The sequence below is a fragment of the Pararge aegeria genome, chromosome 7 (assembly GCF_905163445.1).
Source record: "Pararge aegeria chromosome 7, ilParAegt1.1, whole genome shotgun sequence".
Classification (NCBI taxonomy): domain Eukaryota; kingdom Metazoa; phylum Arthropoda; class Insecta; order Lepidoptera; family Nymphalidae; genus Pararge; species Pararge aegeria.
The window spans coordinates 3,978,005-4,000,623 of record NC_053186.1 but is presented as its reverse complement, the minus strand read 5'-3'; the positions used below and the strand labels follow the sequence as shown (position 1 = coordinate 4,000,623).

At 37.0% G+C, this 22,619-nt stretch overlaps 2 protein-coding genes across 3 annotated transcripts in view; both read right to left on the bottom strand.

The window, feature by feature from the left end:
• Positions 1-1,236: 1,236 nt before the first annotated feature.
• Positions 1,237-19,951, bottom strand: LOC120625343 (4-coumarate--CoA ligase 1-like). Its single transcript, XM_039892380.1, has 10 exons — positions 19,805-19,951; positions 18,875-19,082; positions 13,593-13,796; positions 12,414-12,567; positions 9,333-9,495; positions 7,083-7,222; positions 5,992-6,118; positions 4,618-4,839; positions 2,944-3,114; positions 1,237-1,686 (listed from the first exon to the last, which is right to left on the bottom strand). Exons 1-10 carry the CDS (start codon positions 19,919-19,921, stop codon positions 1,561-1,563), a joined length of 1,632 nt encoding a protein of 543 aa, XP_039748314.1. The 5' UTR covers positions 19,922-19,951; the 3' UTR covers positions 1,237-1,560.
• Positions 19,952-22,443: 2,492 nt separating this feature from the next.
• The window catches only part of LOC120625094 (cullin-1), a 35,931-nt gene continuing 35,755 nt past the window's right edge, over positions 22,444-22,619 (bottom strand). For both annotated transcript variants that reach the window (XM_039892019.1, XM_039892020.1), the window contains exon 21: positions 22,444-22,571. In XM_039892019.1, coding sequence (XP_039747953.1) covers positions 22,491-22,571 — 81 coding nt within the window. In that variant the 3' untranslated portion in view covers positions 22,444-22,490. The remainder of the gene's footprint in view (positions 22,572-22,619) is intronic.

Genomic DNA, 22,619 nt, shown 5'->3' with positions numbered 1-22,619 from the left:
AACCAATATACCAAATACCTCCTTAAACTTAAAACTTTAATAAATAAATAATCTATGTACGTACCTTCATTTCTTCAAGGACACTTAAATACGAAAAATTTTTTCGCGTTACACAATTATTCAGTATAATTTTCTCGCAGAAGCTACCTAGATGATAAATATTGTCGGAGATAAAGGACATAACTCTTCACAGATACTAGCAAGTTGCAAGGCATATGGTACAACGATCGAATGCATGTGTACCATCCTACTGATATTATAAATGCGAAAGTTTGTGAGGATTGAGAATTGATGGATGGATCTAAGTATGATGGTTTTAGTGTATATTTTACTATGGTTTTTTGTAAATTGGCTGAAATACTGACTTAGAGTTTTACTGGGGTACGCCGCGAAAATGATTGATGATAGATAAATATATAAATGTACCTACTACATGTTTAAAGTAAACGTGATTATCTACAAAAAAAATCCGCGAGGCTATATGTCTAACTGTTATGGTTAAGTCACAATAACTACTTTCTTATAATTTTTCTTTCAAAACACTGGTATAATTTTAACATGTTGACATTCCTATCATGATATTAATCCTTATACAAATAAATAGTTTTATAAATATTAATTTTGATTATATACCTGCAAATTCCTTTTTAAATTATTCAAATTGAACCTATCGCTTAGAAGTTGCGACGGGTATAGAAACGCAAAAAGCAAGCTAAATGCTACAGCGGGCCGCCCGGCCGCGAATTACAGTTTGGAAATAAAACTGGACCTGGTAGGTAGCGCTGCAATTCGTATCTAGGTTTTTTTAGGATATTAAAACCTCTAATAACCGATTCGGTGCAGGCGAAGTTGCGCGGGTCAGCTAGTCAATAATAAAGTCCTTTTTCTTTATTACCCATTTTAATTACAATTGAAATTGAGACGTTTTATGGTCAACTGAAGCTCGACTTCACTTTCGGGGGCAGAGTTCTAATCCGATCAGAGTTTCGAATCAACGGTGAAGGAAAACATCGTGAGGAAACATGCATACCTGAGAGTTCTACATAATATTCTCAAAGGTATGTGGAGTCCACCACCAGGGCCTTTAGTTATAGCCAGTGACGTGCACTGGATTTCTCATTAGGGTATGCATACAAAGGAAAATTGCATAAAACGGCAAAAGTCCCTCCTCTTATCGGAGTTATACATATGGGTGGGCCGGTAATGGGTTGATGATCTTAATAACGAAGATGGCGGTCAAACTTAAAAAAAACAAATATATTTTACTTATTATATCTTAAATTAATTACTGATAACCTCCTTGCTCCTGCTTCCACCGACTTAAACATGTAGAAAACATTTATTTCATTCTTTTTAGTTACGAGTATGTTACAAAATAGGTTATTTCTTGTAAATTTTCGTTTTCTATTCTTATATAAGCTAAGATAGATAACAGAAAATTATATGTTATTTGTATTGTGCTTAGATAAAGCTAAATTTAACTTAATTAAGAATTTAGAACATTTCATAGAAGAATGATATTCCGTTGATAGTTTGGAGATTCAGACGGGTAAATTCTACCTAAAGTTTACTTTTCTTGGTCTTAACCATCTTCCTTAGTTCCCGTCTCAACATCTTCCCGGTCTGGTTCTTTGGTATTTCATCTATAAATCTAACGCCACCCCTTAGGTGCTTTGGGTTGGAAAGCTGTAAAAAAGTATTCATATTATATAGATAAGATAAGATAAGAAAGACAGAAGAGAAGACGAAAGATAGATTTATATTTTACTAGCTGTCGCCCGCGACTTCGTCTGAGTTTGTTTTTGTTTTTTGAGACACATGGACATTAAAATTAGGTGCAGTTGTACTGAAATTTTTAAGTTGTGTATTCTAATTTAAAAAAAAAAATCTATTTGCATAAACAATATATGAATAGAACTGTCTGACCAGTCTCAACTCCTCCTATCACTTACAAAAAATAGTAATCGTTATAGGACGATAATCGAAATCGTATTGTTAGTTTATTTATATGCTAAAGGTTAACGAAGAACATTTCTAACATTTTTTATATAGTCCTTGTGTAAAATCGTCAAAATTTTTCATTACCTCTCCCAAAGGAACTGAGCTTAATTTCGGGATCAAAAGTATCCTATATTACTTCTATTACCTCCAAGAATATGTTTCCAAATTTTCATGATGATCGGTTCAGTAGTTTTTGCGTGAAAGCGTAACAAACAAACTTACATTCACATTTATAATATTAGTAGGGATAGGGATAGAGGGATAATTAGGTAAAGCTAAATTTAGCTTAATTAAGGATCTAGAATGATTATATTATTATATACAGGAACCCAAAGTGGATCGGGGAAACTGAGGGTTCGATTCCCACAACTGGAAAAATGTTTGTGTGATGAACATGAATGTGTTTCAGTGTCCGGGTGTTTATTTGTATATTATAGGTATTTATGTATGTTATTCATAAACAAGTTATTCATAAGTAATCTAAGGCCCCAAAACACACACTACGGTTACTTTGGGGCTGGATGGCGATGTCTTTATTGTCCTAATATATTTTTATAAATTTAAAATGCATATAAAAATTTAATTGGAGAAAGCGCTCAGGCCGCGATTGCCCGAGAGTCGCAGCTTCAAATCCTGTCGGTTCCGAAATTTTTTATATGCATTTTAAATTTATAAAATTGATAATTAAAAACACTAGTAAAAACACTAATAAAAAATTATAAAAATTGTCCTAATATATTTATTTTTATGGCTTTAATATAACAGGTTAGCCCGATGGCATCTTAGATTTCATCACTTACCACCAGATGATATTACAGGGCGAATTCTTTATTTTTTTACAGACAGATTCCATATTAAATATCCTTATGCAACATTCAACAGTATTTCGTAATTCGGTTACACGTTGTGTCATTGTATGGGTATTATGGATTAGATTCTTACCTTCTCAGCCACAAAGTCCTGAATGTCCTTCTCAGTGAGGTTATATCCAGGCTGCAAAGCGACGAAGGCTATAGGAACCTCACCAGCGGTTGGATGGGGGGCACCCACTACACCTGCCTCGCGTATGCCGGGGTGTCTGAGGAGTAAAGCTTCTATTTCTGCTGGAGGGACCTGGAATTAAAGGCAACGATTGCTGCGTATGAGGTGATTTTCTAGACTTACCATCCTGTAGGAATATTCAAAAATTCTTTTAATAAAAGTAACACCCAAAACATTGGCTTGTTTGCGTTAATTACGGTTTGTACAAATAGCGTGGGAACCGTTTGTTTTTCTGGGATAAAATGAAGCCTTTATTAGTCTCTGTCTTTTAATAATAATAGTAGTATGTATTTAATTTTATAAATTTAAAATGCATATAAGAATTTTCGGAACCGACAGGAGTTGAACCTGCGACTCTCTGGCAATCGCGGCCTTAGCGCTTTCTCCAATTAAGCTACGGCTCTCCTACCGTCGAGGCCGAATGAATGAATGAATACACTTTTATTGTACTCCACAGAGAAAATTTACAGAGATACAAATACATACAGCCGAAATTAGTATTTGCCTTTCACATCAGTCTTATAGCAACTGTATCGCGTCGCAACGATATAGCGTCATCTAGTAGGAAACGTTGCAGTTTCGAACTACTTTTACAAAGGTCCATATTACTATGAGACACGTTTGAAACAAGAGATGACACATTGTTTTTTTATAATTTTTATATTCATTTTAAATTTATAAAATTAATAATTCCTCCAAGTGTAGGTAAAAAACACTAATAAAAATTATAAAATAAAGTATTTTTTTTTCTTAAATTGCCCCCGAAATAGGATATCTCGTGTCTTGGGGGTCAGTGTCTTCCTTCTTTCAACTAACTCTACATAAACATAAGATAATTAATTGCTTGTTGCTTTACGTCAACCGTGCCAATTTGGGGCAAAGGGCAGATACAACACTTCTGTATTGCGACCTTATCTGTGGTCACGCGCTTAACTTCACTCCAATTAAGGGGAATCTTCTGCGCCCCCGCTATGGTAGTTCGACGCCAGGTGGTTTTGGTCATCCCCTTTTTCGCTTCCCCTGTGGGTTCCAGTCAAGAGCCTGCCTGGGAACGTGGCCCTGATTTCTCCGCAGGTCGTAACCAATAAACTTCCATTTGCGGCGACGTATTTGTATTTCAATTGTATTCGTGGCACAGTCTCCACAAATCCAAATTAGTTATCGTGTCCAGAAGTTTTTTAAATACGTCGTAGGCAGCGATTAACAAATCACCTATCGTGAGATAGGTTTTATTTATTTATTTATTTTTAATTTCGTGAACAATAACATATCATAACCACTAATGAATGAAACGATGATCCAGTGATCACACAGGTGTAATATTATTGATTTCCAATTAGCACATACGGTCGTATCGAAGATTTGGTTTAGTAGTGCGAAGGAGGGAAAAGAGATGTCGCTACGAGTCTTTAAACTCTGGAAGCTTTTTAATAAATTTCAGATTTCATAGTAATACTATAGTTTAAACACATAGCTTTGGACTCAGAAAGCAGGGTCGCTGTCCACTCAAGGCAAAAGATATCATTGTAGTGGAATTAATCACAAAAAAAAATAAGAAGACTATGATCAACGTACCTGATAAGCTTTATATTTGATGAGTTCTTTTAACCGGTCTACGATGTAGAAGTACTGTTCCTCATCATAGTAGCCGATATCTCCGGTCCTGAGGAACCCTTCATCATCGAAGTCTTCCTTCCTGTCTTTGCCGATGTAGCCTTTCATTACCATGACGCTTTTAACGCAGATCTCTCCCTCTTGGTTGGGGCCTAGGACTTCGCGCGTTTCTGGATTCACTACCTAGAAAAATGGTCGGCCGTTATTCAATTAAATATTTCCAACTAGCTAAGCTAAATGTCGCTACCCACGATTACGTATGCGATTATTTCGGTTGCAAAATATAGCGGGAACTTTTTATTTCCCCCGGTGAATGTGTATTTTTCTATCTCCGGTGAATTTGTATTTTCCTATCTCCAGACTGCAAGCTGTCTCTATGCAATTTTGCCACGATGGGTTGTACTCTTACCGCTACGCAACAAATTGAGTTTTTTAGATCCCTAGATCCTAAAAACGGACATAGAATAGTTCTTGTATCCCCCGAAAAAGCACCAGGGTAACGTGGGCAGGAGACAATTATCTCCCCGGGGAAAGAATAAAAATGTATCTTCTCCCACAGCTGTAATAACTCTTAGAGCTCACAAGTGGAAATAATATCCAAAAAATATATGTGTAAAATAAACTTCTCATGGTCACGTGCTTTAGCAGATGTACACGTTAATTATATCCCTTGTCAGAGGATATAATCGGGGGATATAACTTTTGTCTCCTGCCTGTGCTAGCCCTGTTGGGGTTTTAAATATAACCTCTGTTATCTATGCACTGTTTCGCATATAAATTTTGATAGCTTGTCAGGTGTATTAAAATTTATATGACGAACATAAGAACAAAATAATTGTGCCCGCGGAATTTCTTGAAATAGAAAAAACGCCGACTAAATCGTGGGAAAAATAGGTAGTCTTAAACTTAAGCGTCCTTTGTGCTACTACTACCGTCTACTGCGCTCACCTTCCCGTTGGCCCAGTGTAGTGGTTATAGGCAAACCTTTCCGTTGGGAGAGGTATTTCGTCTAACAGTGGACTTTAGTCTTAGTAAAACATTTGCTACCTCGCAATCGAGAAGCCTTCTTCGCATATAGAACTCTGTATCGTCAAAGTAAAATGGACTTAATGTCACTCGTTTTTAAATCGCAAATCATATACTTCTGATTTTCGTTTTAGAAACCTTCTGCCACACATTGGAGCTAAAGAATTTAAGGGAAATTTGAGCTTTAATTATAAGATCTATAAGATCTATTTGACTCCGTTGTTCAAGTATGTTCCATATCCGAAAAAGACGAGCAAATCTTGTATTAAGGCTACTGGTGCTGCGGTAATCTCAATCTCATGGATGTACCTTAACAACTGTGTGGGATATGACAGTTCCTACACTGCCAATTTTGTCTGGATTAAAATTGAGTGTGATGGCCAAAGTCGTCTCAGTCATCCCGTACCCTTGTAATACGGCTTGGACGCTCGGGAATCTGGAAGTTATAAAAATTAAGCTCCTATTTCCGCAAAACAACGCCTGCTTCTATCCAATAATTTGGAAATGTTATCAGATTTTACAAATATATAATTATTGATATCTATTACATTAGTAGAGAAATGGTTCAGAATAATTTTAAGTTAGGAAAAGGAAAGGATGTCCCACCCTATTGTATAATTTGATTCACGACCGATTGGTAACCCTGCTTTCTTAGACCAAGGCTGCGGGTTCGATTCTCACAACCGAAAAATGTTTGAGTAGTCATATCAACCCATTACCGGTCCACTGTAGGGCACGGGTCTCCTCCCACAATGACAAGGGGTTAAGGCCGTAGTCCACCACGCTGGCCCAGTGCGCATTGGTGGACTCCACACACTTTGAGAATATTATCGATTACTCTCAGGCATGCTTGAGTGATGAATATAAAGTTTTTTAATTTCATTTAATTATTCTACTGTACATTATCTGTATATTATAAGTATTTATATATTATTCATACAAAATATTCATCAGTCATCTTAGTACCCATAGCAAAAGCTACGCTTTGGGGCTAAACTGCGATGCGTGTGTTGTCGTTATATATTTATTGAATAAAAAACGCAGAGAGATGCTTAATTGTTTGAGATTTAAGATTTCTTGGAAAATAAACATTTTTATTTTTATTTTATTACCAAAAATTGGCAAATTATGAATCTGACTGCAGAGAGACTTAGGTATGATATCCAGACCTAGCGCAGAGGTTAAAAATAAACTACAATCTTTACCTCTTTACAAACATAGAATTCTAAATTTCTTGGTTTTTTAATACCCATTACGTTACAAATAGACGTGTCAAATTTATTTTATAACCCCCTTTTTTAAGTCGGTTAAAAAGGGGGCATAAAGGGTATCAATGGGGGAAAAAAGCGAGGATAATCCGAGCGTGAACATAAATAACATACCTACATACTATTTATTACCTTTCTCTAACAGCCTTAGCAGTTTCTTCGTATAACGGGGCAGCCCCGCAGAATACCATTAGTACAGAGCTCGTGTCGTACGTCAGTTTACACTTGCATAAAGCTATGAGCGCAGCTGGTACTACAGTTAGTTGTGATATCTGGAAAGTTACAGAATTAAGATTATTCCCAACTAATATACAACGTCTAAATGAAAACCGAAATAATACATCACATGCTTTAGAGTACGTTATGTACTGTCTCTGAGACTTATCTGTGAAACCGAAAACCTAATAGTTTGTGTAAACCACTGCCATAGTTTTCACTGCAAGAAGTCAGACAAAGCCCTAACCTCAAATGCTAAATTAAAACCACGTGTCTCCCGTCACTGTAGGGGAAGGGATGCGTACCTAACGCATCGTGTAGCGTAGGTACTATGCGCGCGTCGGTCGTTTTTCTCCAATAGGGTTGTCGTTAGTAAACGATTAGAAACTTTTGAATTAGTTTGTATGTAAAAATAATTATGCCTCTTTCGATTTAATATTTTTATAGGACGATTCCTTAAGTAATACCTCCTTCAATATTATTCCGTAATTCTGTTAAACGTTGTATGTCGCACTGTATGGAAGAAGACACTAGATGTAAGGCTCAGCGCAACGGCAATTGTTTTTGCAATACCATCATCAAATTTGTCTCAGCTAGACCATCGTCCACCATTCCGCACTGGGCAAGCGTGGTGAATAGTGTTGCCCAAATTCAGTCTTGGTCTTGCAGTCTTGGTCTTGTTCTTGCGTTTTTGCAAGACCAAGACCAAGAACAAGACCGCGTATTTTTAGCAAGACCAAGACCAAGACTGACCGTGCAAGACTTGAGCAAGAACAAGACATAGCCTGCAAGACTCTTGCGTCTTGCAGCTAGGACTTAGCGCTATTTCACGGAGTAGTTAGGTGTAACAGTTCGGTGTATAGGTAGGTAGGTACGCTTAGGAATTCTATGAGACGCAAAAAACTATATCAAAGAATATGAAAAACTGGACCTATGCGCATTACGACTAATACCATAAACATAGCGAATAAAAAAATATCTATTAAAATCAAACTGAGTGCATGCATAGTTATGTTTTAACCGTGCCGATGCACTTTGATAATGCGGCATCAAAGGTTTTGTACTTACTTCTCAAAGAAATTTGCCGCTTTTCGGAAGTACATGGTTATGATACACGCGCCGGCGGCTTCTTTTGAAATCTAAAACAATCGTTGCCGCCGCGCCGAAATCATAACATTTGACACTATTCATGCAAAATAATTTCGAATTTTAAGAGTACCTACAGGTGTTCCAAAGAATAAATAAGTTTCAGATTGGTGATTTTAGATTGGTGGAGGACGCATGAGACAGAGTATCCGATTTTATCGAAAATGGCCCGTGATTTTCTCTCAATACCTGCAACTTCAGTACCTGCTGAGAGGTTATTTTCTAAAGCATCATTAGTAATTAGAAAACATAGAAATAGGTTAAGTGATGAGTCAGCCAGATGGTTACTTTGTATTAATTCTTGGTCAAAAGAATTGATATAAAGTATCATAACCTAATGATAAAGCTGTTGATTTGTGTTGTATTTTATTTTTTATTCAAATAAATGATAAATCGTAAAACTCTTTTATTAAATTTCTTATAAGTTGAGGGTTCAATCTCTTTCTAGACAGATAAGTATTGTTCTTTAAAATACAGTCAAGTTATTGTAATTAATTTGTTTTTTTACATGTTTTAGCAAATGTAAGCTTATAAATCATAAATGTTTATTAAGAAACAGTTACTTCCATGGAAAACGACATATAGGTCAGTTGATTTTTCGAATTCCTTATCAAATCTTCAGTTATTTATTAATCTGCTTGATCTTTACTATGGCTATGTTAATTCAAGCTCACAATGTTCCAATTCTAATACGTTTTTCTAAGATTTAAAGTAAACTTTAATAAATAGTAATAGACTAATAGGTAATTGCAAGACTTGCAAGACTCTTGCTGCAAGACCAAGACCAAGACCAAGACTGGGAGCGCAAGACCAAGACCAAGACCAAGACCAGGTGTATTGGCGCAAGACCAAGACCAAGACTGGCTAAGTCTCGTCTTGTTCTTGCATTTGGGCAACACTAGTGGTGAACCTTAACCCCCATCTCATTGTGGTAGGAGACCCGTGCCATGTAGTGCGCCATTAATGGTTTGATATCACCATCGTAATTAAGCTTGCTAGAGTTGCCAAGTCAAGTATAACCTGATATTTTTCCACAGTCTTCAAATATAGATCCACGTCGAACTTGGGAAGGTACACCGTCGTGCTTCCTTTTGTGAACCCGGCCAAGGTGCTGACGAGACCCATGGTGTGGTACCAGGGGGTTATTGATAGACCCTTGAGAGTGGGAATCGGTGTACTGGGTCTGCAAAAAGAAAAATTCAATATTCATTTATTTAAACTTACCGACTGACGCAGTGCCTTACGGGCGATGGCGTGTTTATGGACTACCTTAGAGGCATTGGGAAAAGAGAATCAGGGAGATGCATGTACTGCAACGAAACGGATGATGCAATGCACACAATTTTTAATTGCGTCAATTGGGAAAAGGAAAGACGAGAAATTAGTGAGGAAATCGGAGAATTTAACGCTGAAAGTTAGGTGCATAAAATTTTGAAGACGGAAAAAAACTGGGTGACTGTCGCAAAGTATTTAGAGACTATTATACAGGAAAAGGAGAAAGAAGTAAAGAGAAGAAAAACAAGTCCATGAAACATTTTCAAAATCGTTGTCGTGTTTTAGGCCGAAAGGTGGGTACACGGTCAACGAGGTGACAGGGGGGGTTTGAGCCGGTAAAAGTCCGGCACTACCTAGCGCTGCGGGATTTCCCCTCCTGTGTAGAAAAAAAAAAAAAAAAAAGTCAGTCTGTTTGTAGTGTGTCTACCAACGGTACGGAAGGCGGATTCCACCAAGAAGAGCCAGCAAAAGAAACGTGTAGATTGCTCTTTTTTAACATCTTTTTACAGTTTACAATGAAAAAAATATATCCCTACTAATATTATAAATGTCTATGTAAGTTTGTTTGTTACGCTATCACGCAAAAACGACTTAACTGATCGTCATGAAACTTTGTACGCATATTCTTGCAAGTGTTAGACGTAATATAGGATACTTTTTAACCCGACATTAAGCTGCTTTGGAAGAGAGGGTGAAAGTGTTTGACGATTTTACACCATAACTCCGAGAAATTATAAACGATTTAAATAATTATTTTTGTACTATAGAGGTTATAATATGAGTTTAATTTTGCCCAAACTGTATAGATCTGAATGAATGTGCTTTGAGATAGAGGACAGAACTCCTCAGCGGACAGCAGCAAACCCCTCATTTAAGGCTTAGCGATACTGAATACTTTAATTTTTTTAGAACTACAACTAAACTGATATTTATATACATATATAAATATATATATGTTTTTACTATATATATGTAGTATTAGTATGTATTGTATATGTAATGTTTATAATTAGCACAATATAAGTTTTGCACTATCCCGTTTTCTCTAATATGCTTCTTCAACCAAAGGTTGTCAGGAGGAGATCGCTTCAAGATATAAGGCCGCCTTTGTGCATATGTATACTATCGTTTTTTTTTTGTTAACCTGGTTTTATATTTGTATGTGCAATAAAGACTTTTTCTTCTTCTTCTTAAATTTAATGCCACATAAAAAAAACAAAATCAAACGCAGACGAAGTCGAGGGCAACAGCTAGTATGTAATAAATATTCTATCGTGTGAGAGATGAGAGCGGAGCCTTCTTCCAAGCAGCCTTGTCGTTAAGTAATTTGTCAATCGTTCAAAATAGTAATAATTATTTAAAGCGGTGATAGCGCGTTGGATAGGAGCTCGACTTCACTTTCGGGGGGCAGAGTTTGAATCCCAGCACGCACCGCAAATTATTATGAAACGCCTGCTTCTATCCAATACGCACCACTAACTTTTCTAAGTTATGTGCGTTTTAAGTAATTAAAATATCACTTGCTTCAACGTTGAACGAAAACATCGTGAGGAAACCTGCATGCCTGAGAGTTCTACATAATGTTCTTGAAGGTGTGTGGAGTCCACCAATCAGCCTGGGCCAACTGGTGGACTGTCTTAAAACTGGTGGACTACGGTTATAACCCCTTCTCATTGTGGGAGGAGACCTGTAGTGGGCCGGTAGTGGGTTGATGTGATGACAATCATGATGAATAAATATTGATAAATATAATAAAATAATTCTCAGTTTACATATTAAAGAACCATTAATAGCTAGTGAAATAACTCCTTGTACTGTAGCCGAGTCCTGAAAGTTCCATCGAAATTACTTCGGTCTTTCTTAATATTAGCACAATCAAACGATAAATAGACAGACTGAAAGCGTGTTTTGCGAAATGGCATTTTCCTATAGAGTACTTTATGCAGACGGCTATGGGCTATAGCGGAAAAATTATGTCTCACAAGAGATCAAAAATTCTACACAAGCGACTCTACCTTAATCAAAATAAATAAATAAATATACTACGACAATACACAAATCGCCATCTAGCCCCAAAGTAAGCGTAGCTTGTGTTATGGATACTGAGATAGCTGATAAATATTTTTTTAATTAATAAAATACATATAAATACTTATAATACACAGATAAACACCCAGACACTGAAAAACATTCATGCTCATCACACAAACATTTAATTTAATTCACAGTTGTGGGAATCGAACCCACGGCCTTGGACTCAGAAAGCAGGGTCGCTGCAAACTGCGCCAATCGGCCGTCAAAAAATGTCTTAAAACTGTTTGGTAGTATTTATTCAAAAAAATCTGTATAACTCTGATAAATTAAAAATGCTCTACACATAGGTATAACTTGCAGTGAAGTACGAACTTAGCTCAATTGGTATTATTATTATAACATACGTGCGGTAATGGGATATAAAACACGCGTGTTTAAAACTTGGATTTCAAGCCCTAAGCCATAACAGTAACATAACGAGTGGCGCAGTGGGCAGCGACCCTGATTTCTTAGTCCAAGGTCGTGGGTTCGATTCACACAACTGGAAAATGTTTGTGTGATGAACATGAATGTTTTTCAGTGTCTGGGTGCTTATCTGTGTATTATAAGTATTTATATGTATTTTATTTATTAAAAAAATATTTATCAGCTATCTCAGTACCCATAACACAAGCTACGCTTACTTTGGGGCTAGATGGCGATTTGTGTATTGTCGTAGTATATTTATTAATTTATTTATTAAAAAAAAATATATTACTATGATTAAAATAGTATTGAAGGTGTAATACCTACGAGCACAGTGTTATGACGTTGAGGTGTGTTATCATTACTCCTTTAGGCAGACCCGTGGTTCCGGAAGAATATAAAATGAATAATGTGTCATTATTCGTGTCCACATCCGCCGGTGTGAAGTCCTCGTACTTAATATTATCCGTTAATCCATAGCCTAAAAGCAATCATTTATTTGTTACTCTTTTAATTAGCATATATGAATGTATGTTGAAAGAACAGTAATCAACCATTTTGGCTTACTAAAATAGGTGAGCAAATTTATCGGTGCGACTAAAAATCTTGAAAACCCAATAAAACCGAAGTGCCCGTAGTGCAATATTTTTATGGTTGATTTTGTATAGAACTTCATAGTATATAAAGTTCATTTATTATTATAACTGCCTCTTTGGTCTAGTGGTTAGCATGCATGCATAGCATGTTCGAGGTCCTAGGTTCCCCAGGTCATGCTTTCTAAAGCAAAGAAACCTGCATACACATTATCTCACAGCTTCGTACCGGCCCTAGGGTTCAAACTTTTCCTGGCAGAGTTTCATTCCGAGGCTCGCCAACAAGCCCGCGTTACGCTGTTAAAATCATTAGGGTTAATCAGCTACACACAATCCGAAAAAAAAAAAAAACAGCGTCGTACCTACAACGAGCTAGGACGAGCTACAAGCGTTGTGCAAGGAAGGCACCGATGTGTTCCTAGGAGATCCCGGAGCCTCGCAATATCTACTGAGGCTGGCTACCAAGTGGATTTTAGTTGGTTGGTTTAGAAATCCCAAATATTTCAAATTCTCCCGCACAAAATCGGGTATATTTTAAAAAGATTTCCCCCGTTCAAAGGTTGGTGAACCTTTTTTTTCGGTTCGGGCCAAAAAATAGTCTAGCGTTTTTCTTAGTTTTGGAAATTAACGATGATTCACCCCGTCCCTTGGACGTTAAGCTATCCCATAGGAATATGAGATTGAGAGAAAAGAGAGTGCACCGGTTTTTGCGCACACACTTGCACCGCATGGTAGGAAAATCGAAATCGAAATTGGTCAATGAGAACTAAACCTAATCGAATGCCTAATGATTTATAAGAGATTTCTATAAAAAAACGTTTCCCAATTTTAGGTGATAACTATTGGTGAATCTGTGAATTTATACTTACTTATTTAAATGGGCATAAATAAGCCAAGTGGAGTCTAAACATACCTTCTTTCTTGTCATTAACTCCGCCATTATTTGGTAAAGCTATATCTTTATATAGAATTGTATTAGGAAGCCTGTCGTCGCCGAAAATAATGATTTTCTTCAAGTAAGGCAAGGCTTTGTAGATTTTCGCGTGCGTTTTGTACGCAAGAGGTGACAGAAAGATAAATTTTGGTTTCGCTATACCACACACGTGTTTGAGTTCGTCTGAAAAGAGTAATAAAAAAATATTAATTAAAGGTCACGTCTTCAAGGTCAATCCGGAAAGTAAGATAAGTGTTTAATGTTCTTCTTGGAAAGTGTCTTCGAAAGCTAAAATTGTAATTAAGATGCTGAGTGAGTATTCCAAAATGATGTTCAAACAACATAATAATAAAAACTATGTGATAATTGGTGGATAAAGCAGATGAAAGTAAGTAACTTCGCAAAGCATGTAAGGAACACGCCCTAAAATAGCCGCCTTATGTCCATAAACCGACGCTACGTGTTGTCCAACCACGCACTTCAGACCGGAAAACAGCAATGCTACTTTACGGCAGAAGTAAGCATAGCAGTTATACTTCCCCGGACGAGCTCTCTCAACGTCACAAAAAGGTTTTCTGAGCTATACTAAGTAGGTAGGTTTAACAGTGGCGGTACTACCATACAAGCCGAAAAGCCGGGCTTGAGTTACAATAAATATCTCGTTTCAATTTTTCTCGACTATTCCGAAATGAAATTAACAAAATAATTAACACTTGATAGCAATGAGGATAAAAACACGTCAATGTTATAACATTTGCTGAATAATGTAAATATATACTCTTTGTCTACGTTACAGGCTACAGCAAGCACTACGTTACTCTGGCAGGTAGACTCTGTGGTAGCAACCAGCCGAATACGATAGGATGACGCGCCGAACTACTAGGAACACCACTGGTATCCACTGGTTATCCGTTATTCGTTACGAAATTTTTCTAATAATGTATCTTTTCCACAAATGATTAGAAAAATAATAGACCGAAATATTATGGGTTTATATGTTAATTGTCCAAAGTAAAAGACTAACTTTTATTATTTAAAATAAGACCTATTCAATGGACATTTAAAACTAGATTATTGAGACTAGCGGACCCGGCAGACGTGTAAATCCGGTAAAGCAGCGCCACCAAAAAACATGTAACCCATTGAAAGACACACCCAAAATTTCTTCAAAATCGGTCCGGCCTTTGAAGAGGCATTGGGTGACAAACACACGTACCTACAGAAGAATTAGGTAGGTACCTAACCTGTCGTTTTAAGTATTTTTGTCAGCGTTTAAACCTTCCCTGGACTAGCACGAATATTTAAAAACCTAAATTACTTAAATCGGTCCAGAATTTCATTTATTTATAAACAACATGTAATTGAAAATCGAAACAAGATCCTTCACAGGCTTTAGAGGTACATTATGTACAGTCTCTAAGACTTATCTGTGAAACCGAAACGCTAATAGTTTTTCAGTAAACCACTGTTACATTTTTTACTGAAAGGAATCATATACATCATATGCAAAATTAAAATCATGTGACTCCTGTACCGAACATTATAAGGTACGCGTCGCGTAGCGTGGTACTAAACGCGCGTCGGTCTTTTGTCTCCAATAGGGTTGTCATCAGTAAACACTTTGAAAAAAAAAGTTTTGAATTAGTTTGTATGGAAAAATAAATACACTTCTTTTGATTAAATATTTTTACAGGGTGATTCCTTATGAACTACACTTATGAATCCTTCAATATTATTTTGTAATTCTGTTACACGTTGTTTAGAAGATAGATAGATAGCTGGATAAATGACCGGAAAGTAAATGCCAAATCGGACTGTCAAAGTCACTCCAATTATCAACTTATTTGCAGGTCGAAACATACTTAATTAAGATAATAGGAATATTTATTAGTACTTACTATTTATTGAGTTTAGGCGACAATGACAATGCTATTACGTAGGTACTTTAATTGTGTTTTCCTACCTATTCTCCGAGGTTTCACCTGCATTTACTATACTAACGTGATGCTTTATAATCAACAAGTTTTTACCCGTTGCGCGGATTAGGGCAAAACTATTCTAATTAATTGGGTACTTATGGGGATTTTATAGGTAACCTTTTTTTTGTATGCAAAACTGTCAAACATTAAAGATCGCGAGATTTACGCCTGTCGCATGCCTGTGAGATTACGATACTTGTTGATCTTGTGAGATACGTAATCAACCTGCTTGTCTTATGCCCGTTATCACTGCAATTACTTAACAATTATATTACGGTTTCTGGACGGTGGATGGTGCATTGGTGAGAATCTGTTTAGTGTGGAGTGTGGAGATTGAAGAAGTTATAGGTTGCACTACACAGATTCTCCTATTTCTCACGGAGTGTGTCGGATTGGGCTTGATTTTCATAATAGTGTACTTGTATGTTTTTTATCTGTTCGTATATATATCACCATCATCATCATCATGTCAACCAATCGACGTCCACTGCTGGACATAGGCCTTTTGTAGGGAGTTCCACAATACCCGCTTGACTCCAGCGGCTCACAGCGACTCGCCTGATGTCATCTGTCCACCTCGTTGGGGGCCGACCTACGCGGCGTTTACCAGTGCGTGGTCGCCATTCCAGCACCTTAAGACCCCAACGCCCATCGGTTCTCCGAGCTATGTGCCCTGCTCATTGCCCAATCAGGTCCGCGACTCGCTGAGCTATGTCGGTAACTCTAGTTCTTCTACGGATCTCCTCATTTGATCACGTAGAGATACTCCTAGCATAGCTCTCTCCATCGCCCGCTGAGTGACTCTGAACCTTCTTATGAGGCCCATAGTTAGCGGCCATGTATATATATGTGGAATAAATATTATATTTTTGTATATATCTTTTATGGGTTTTTTAATATATACTACGTTATAATGTTAATTTTATGTTTATTTAGTTAAATCGTAATATTTTACTCATCAAAGAAATATACAAACTCTTTAACTTAGTTATTTGTAAAGATAAAGATTTTTTTATTACATTGTTCTGATGTACTCGTAGGTACTTGAGATTAGATCTTTTAAACACACAAACAAACACTTCAAGCTTTGTAATTTAATAAAACTAAAGATACACCTATATGAGAATATAGGTTGGTATCAATAGTAAGCGTTATCATGTAATAGTGCAATAAACCTAGCGATAGCAGATTGTTATCTGACTTTCACACAATAGTGAACCACTGCTATAAACAATTAATTACAATGAATTTAAAGGTCAGTTTTTGATCTGTGGATTAAATAAATTTTATTCTTTTTATAATCGCCATTTTTTTTATTCCACTAAAGTTATCCCTTGACTGCGATCTAAACCTGGTAGTAAGTTATAATTCAGTTGTTTTTTTATAGTGATCATTTTCGGACCAAACTGATGGCGCAAAACTTATAAATTCGATTTGGTCAAACCATCTCCTTTCTACCATCGAACTGCGAGGTACTGAAATAATCTGAACCGTAACGTTGTTGTAATACCATCAACACGTACGAAGCGTTTTGCTTCTTCCTTTCGATCTGCACCGCAAAGGCCTGGAATGCCCTCCCATCTTCCGTCTTCCCCGATACCTATAACCTGGGTACCTTCAAATCAAGAGTGAATGCCTATTCACTCTTGATCTTCTAGGCAAGCGCGCTTCATCTTAGGCTGCATCATAACTTACCATCAAGTGTAAGTATTATAATAATTAAATATTATTGTAATTGTATATAACGTTGGCTTCCTAAATAAATAAATAAATTTTTTGATTTTATATATTTATTGAAGGAACACAAACAGCTTGTTTGCAATACATATCTGTTAAAGGAATATTACAACTATTTTGTTACTAATCAGTGTGACTAACCACTTAAAGGATTCCGATTGACTCTGTTATTATTAATCAGCTTTTAAACGTTAAGTACGCTAGCGAATAATGAAAACCAATGGTAGTTCCATAAAACATGGTCGATCTGGCGTCTGTCCAGCTAAACATTTGTTAAACATTTGGAGTGTGATTCCAAAGTTTGTTCCAAGCATTACCTCCTTTGACTTAGTTATTAAGGTCGATGTAGAATTAGGTTTAAATATTTATAAGTTTCCTAAACTTAACTTTACTCTTCTCTTGTAGTATTAATTTTAATAATATAACTTAAAATTGCAGTCAAGCATTTGCACTATATATTTAAAAAAAAAAAAACAGAAAGCCAGACTGTTTTCATCAAACTGAGGCGTAGGTGTTAACTGTAAAGCCTCATTTGTTTGTTATTACATCGGCCACCACATCCTTTAGACCGAACACACTGCAATACCGCTTGGCGCCAGAAATACGCATGGCGGCAGTAGGTACTTCCCCGGATGAACTTTGTCACAAAAAGTACTACAACGCTACTACTAAAGAATGGTAGCGTGATGGTATGATAGCGAGCAGTTATATAAAACCCTAACAGATTTCTACGCGGCATCGTACCGTAACGCTAAATCGCTTTGCGGCACGTCTATGTCGGTAAGGTGGTAACTAGCCACAGCCGATGCCAGTCACCAATCAAGGCCAGAGCAAATTCAGAAAGGACAGAAGCATCGTAATACTTTTTTTTGACTGGGGATAAAGTTTTGACAGTTGGTGTAGTTGGAATCTCGAAGATATTCTTGTAGAACATAGTATACATATTTACTTATGGTATACCTAGTGTTTTTAGCGTAAAGATACCATTATTACGTACAGGCTGAAATCTTGTTATTACTGTACCTTAAATTAAATACTCGCCTTTATTACTTGATAATGATACAGGTGAAAGATTTTTTTTAATCGGTTCATTAGTTTTTGAATTAGTAGAGTACAAACAAACAAATCTTATTTCTTTATTATATTACTGGCTGTTGGCGGTGCTTTTACAAACCCCATGGGATCGGTTTGTTTTCCTGGAATAAAATGCCTATGCCACTCTCCGTAATTTCAATAACAAACACACATGGATATACCCAGCTTCTGGTATAGTGGGGGGCAAGTGAGATTTCTTACGAAAGATCTTCCGCGGCTGTTGTGTAAAAGATTATTTAGAGAGCCCGCCGTAATCGATACTGAAGCCAAAACTGTATTTTATTTTCATTTCAGTCTGCACCTTGCCTGCCATATTTTTTTTAAGAGAGTTCATACATTTTTTGCGAGATTTCCAGGGGAGGGCAGCTGCTCTCCCCTGCCATGGGTACGCCCACGAAACTCACTTATTTATTATATTAGTTAAAAGTAGTAAGCATAGACTATACGCACCATTTGTATATCCGATATTAATAGTAGTAGCGACGGCTCCAGAGCAGACGATTCCTATAATGCTACTCCAGAATTCCCGTCTGTTCTCCGAGCTGACTGCGATCACGTCTCCCTTTTTAATGCCCATACGTCCGAGCGAGATGGCAATATTCATCGCTTCTTGCGCGATTTCCCCGTACGTGAGCTGTTCGTGCGTTGATCCATTTATCTGGAAAAGTGAAATAATCAGCGTTAGATATTATAGCTATAACTAGCCGGGGGTTGTCCGGGACTTCGTTTGCGTATAACTTTAAGTTTGCAAACTTTCCTCCGCTTTCCACACAATATACTTCTTACCCACTGCGTCGCGTCGCCCGCCCGTGCCCGGGGTACAAAAATTCATAAAGTTATTCAAAATATTAACGTGTACACCGGCTAAAGCACGAAACATAGATATATATATATATATATATATATATTCTTCTATTGTATATATATATATATACAATAGAAGAAGTACCGCCGTTTATTATTACACTTATATTATTTAGAGAGTTGATAAAGCTGTAGGATAAGATACATTTTTATACTTTCCCCGGGGAGATAATTATCTCCTGCCCATAATAAATAGCATATTGTGGTATAGCTGTGGATTCCTACCCGAGCTCGGACTAGGAACAAGTTCGATAGTGATAGAGCTGCTGTGTGATACCTATGTGCAAAGATAGATTCTGTTTTGCCATTATATTTTAGGGTCCCGTGCCTCAGCACGGGACCCTAAAATATAATGCTCATTACCTTCAAAAACACAGCGTCACTATTTACTAGAGAGAACTAATAAATGTTACGCAAGAACATACGAAGTGCCTAGGTATGTAGTTACGCTTAAATAGTTACAGCCTATTTAGTAGCAAGATCTATTTACCAACGTAATTCGTGTCAGGTACTTACCAGAGCAATTTTATCGCGATTTTCCTGTATCTTATTCAATATGAATTCACCAAAATTCAAGGAAGCGGTCACATACCGGTCTATGCGACCATAAACGTACTTTGGATTCTTCAACATTATTTAAATGTTTGTGCACGTTTACTACAGTCGGCGGTTCAAAACAAACTGAGCAGTGAACTGTATAGTTATACTATCTCGCTTGTAAGTACTCGGTGTTGCTAGTGACAGCGATTTTTAAGCGCATTCAGTTTCTCTAATATTAACACTAGCGGCTTCCCTGCGACTTCGTCCTCGTGCAAGATATAATATTTCCCATACAAACTTTCTACATTATTGCATTACCAATTTATACAGTTAGGATTTTTTTCTATATTCACACAAACACAAAATATTGCCTATTTTACTATCTGACCCTGAACTACCACAAAGCAAAAAACATGTCGATCTTTTGCTCAGTGAAGACAAAAATAAATTCATCTCACGGAATACCATTCCTGAAAATATTTAATTGCTTTAAGCGTACATTGGTCTGGTGGGAGGCTTTGGTCGTGGCTAGTTACCCCCCTACCAACAAAGACGTGCCGCTACCTTCTAGCTCGCTTCTAACAACTAGGCAATCATCACTTCAAATCATATATATTATCTTTTAATTAGTCGTGCCTTAGAGGTTAGAGGCAGTGGGGTGCATAGAATTTTCGGTACGAGTTAAAAAAATTAAGGATAGGCATTGTCAGAGTTATAAAAAGCCTACTCTTAAGTATTTATAACTCATACTGGAGATTTTCTTCATTTCATATAATCTGCAAACTCTGTGCATACCCTCTATGCACGCAACTGCTTAGAGGCAAATAGGAGAGTGGCAATCTTTCATAGGTCTGAAGAATCTAAATTCTAAAGCATCATATCCGCCCTCAGTTAGATAAAAAAGAAACTAATTGTACATAAGTATCAAAATAAAAATCGCTGTCAATGGCAACACGCAACTAATAAAACAAGCGAAATACCATATTTTAAACGTTATCAGTTTTATTGTAAAGATCAAAGTTTAATAATATTAAGCAGTAATAACAATATGTATTTTTACAACATTATTCAGCACTTTTTTTACTATTGTACTCACGAGGAAGAAGTTATAACTTTGAATAGGCACTAGGCACCGCCACCTCTCTCAAAGAGAGAGAGGGATTTAGATTGACACACGACGCTGGAGTAATGCGGGATGGCGGGCTTAAATAATGTATATAACATATTATTATCAACATCGTCAACCCATTACCGGCCCACTACAGGGCACGGGTCTCCCACAATAAGTAGGAGTTAGAGTCGTAGTCCACAATGCGGGCCCAGGTCGGATTGGTGGACTCCACACGCCTTTGAGAACATTATGGAGAACTCTCAGGCATGCAGGTTTCCTCGCGATGTTTTCCTTCACCGTTGAAGCAAGTGATATTTTAATTACTTAAAACGCACATAACTTCGAAAACTTAGAGCTGCGTTCTGGGATTCAAACTCTGACCCGAAAGTGAAGTCGAGCTCCTACCCAATGCGCTATCACCGCTTATATGTAATATTGCTATGAAAATATCCGTAGGCGTTCCCGATTACAAAAATTCAACATTTTTCCGTCTTCATTGAAAGGAGTGGTTAAGATTGATTGTAATTTTTTGGGGCTATTAAAATACTGCTAAAATCTGATGTAAAATATACCCATACAACCACCAACCTGACGTCAACTCAGTCAGTTACCGATAGCCTGGACTTAAATGTATGTCCTTACTCCACTCCCGAGTTAGTACTAAGAATGTTCTTCCAAAAAAGCTTCACAAACGTTCAGGAATGGAACTTGCAAGAGCCTCGTGATCCGTGGTTGAACATGCTTAATTTCTAACCACTTGATCATTAGTTACTGATTGCCTGGATTTAAAATATGTTCATCGTATATTTAGACGGCAGATTTCGAGCAGAGGGCAGCGACCCTGCTTTCTGAATCCAAGGCCGTGGGTACGATTCCCACAAGTGGAAAAGTTTGTGTGATGAACACGAACGATTTTCAGTGTCCAGGTGTTTATTTTTTATTCCACTACAAGTTGCCCCTTGACTGCAATTCCACCTGGCGGTAAGTGATGATGCAGTCTAGGATGGTAGCGGGCTAGCCTGATATGGGTTTCTACGCGACATCGCACCGGAACACTAAATCGCTTAGCGGCACGTCTTTGTCGGTAGGGTGGTAACTAGCCACGGCCAAAGTCTCCCGCCAGATATGTTAATAACAAGTAATTATTTATATATATTAAAATAGCTTAGGTGTGATCTGCTCTAACTTCATAGCTTAATATTAATTTACTGTGAGATGGTGATAAAAAAAAATTACCCCGCTAAGTTTTTTCGTGGGCTCTTCTTAGACCAGGGCGTGTTTGGTACCCTCGTTGCTTTAGGTTTAAGTTGGCAAACGAAGTTATCACCATCCCCTTACAATTATGTAAACATATATGTATGAACGCTTTATAAGTGCCTGTGATAGGCCTACATGAATAAAGAAATTTTGAATTGAATATTATTCATGTCAAATAAAAATTAACGTTTTGTTGACAAATACAGGACTTGGATTTTGTATTGTAATAATAAATAAAACAAGTTGCAATAGTTAATATTGTTACAGTTTATTTGATTCGTGTAGTGTGAGAGATCACGCTAGGTAGCTATATGTGTCCTTCTCTCCCTCGGTGCGCTCCAGATACTCCTTCTCTATCAGAATATCGATGCATTTCTGGAACATACAAAGCAGGTTACAAATAAACCTTTATAAATCTTCTCA

Coding starts and splice junctions, on each gene's coding strand:
- LOC120625343 (XM_039892380.1), bottom strand. CDS start 19,921: ATGTTGAAGAATCCAAAGTACGTTTATGGTCGCATAGACCGGTATGTG. Junction 9,496..12,413: donor AACGTCATAACACTGTGCTC/GTAGGTATTACA, acceptor TTCTTTTTGCAG/ACCCAGTACACCGATTCCCA. Junction 7,223..9,332: donor AGACTGTGGAAAAATATCAG/GTTATACTTGAC, acceptor GTAACTTTCCAG/ATATCACAACTAACTGTAGT.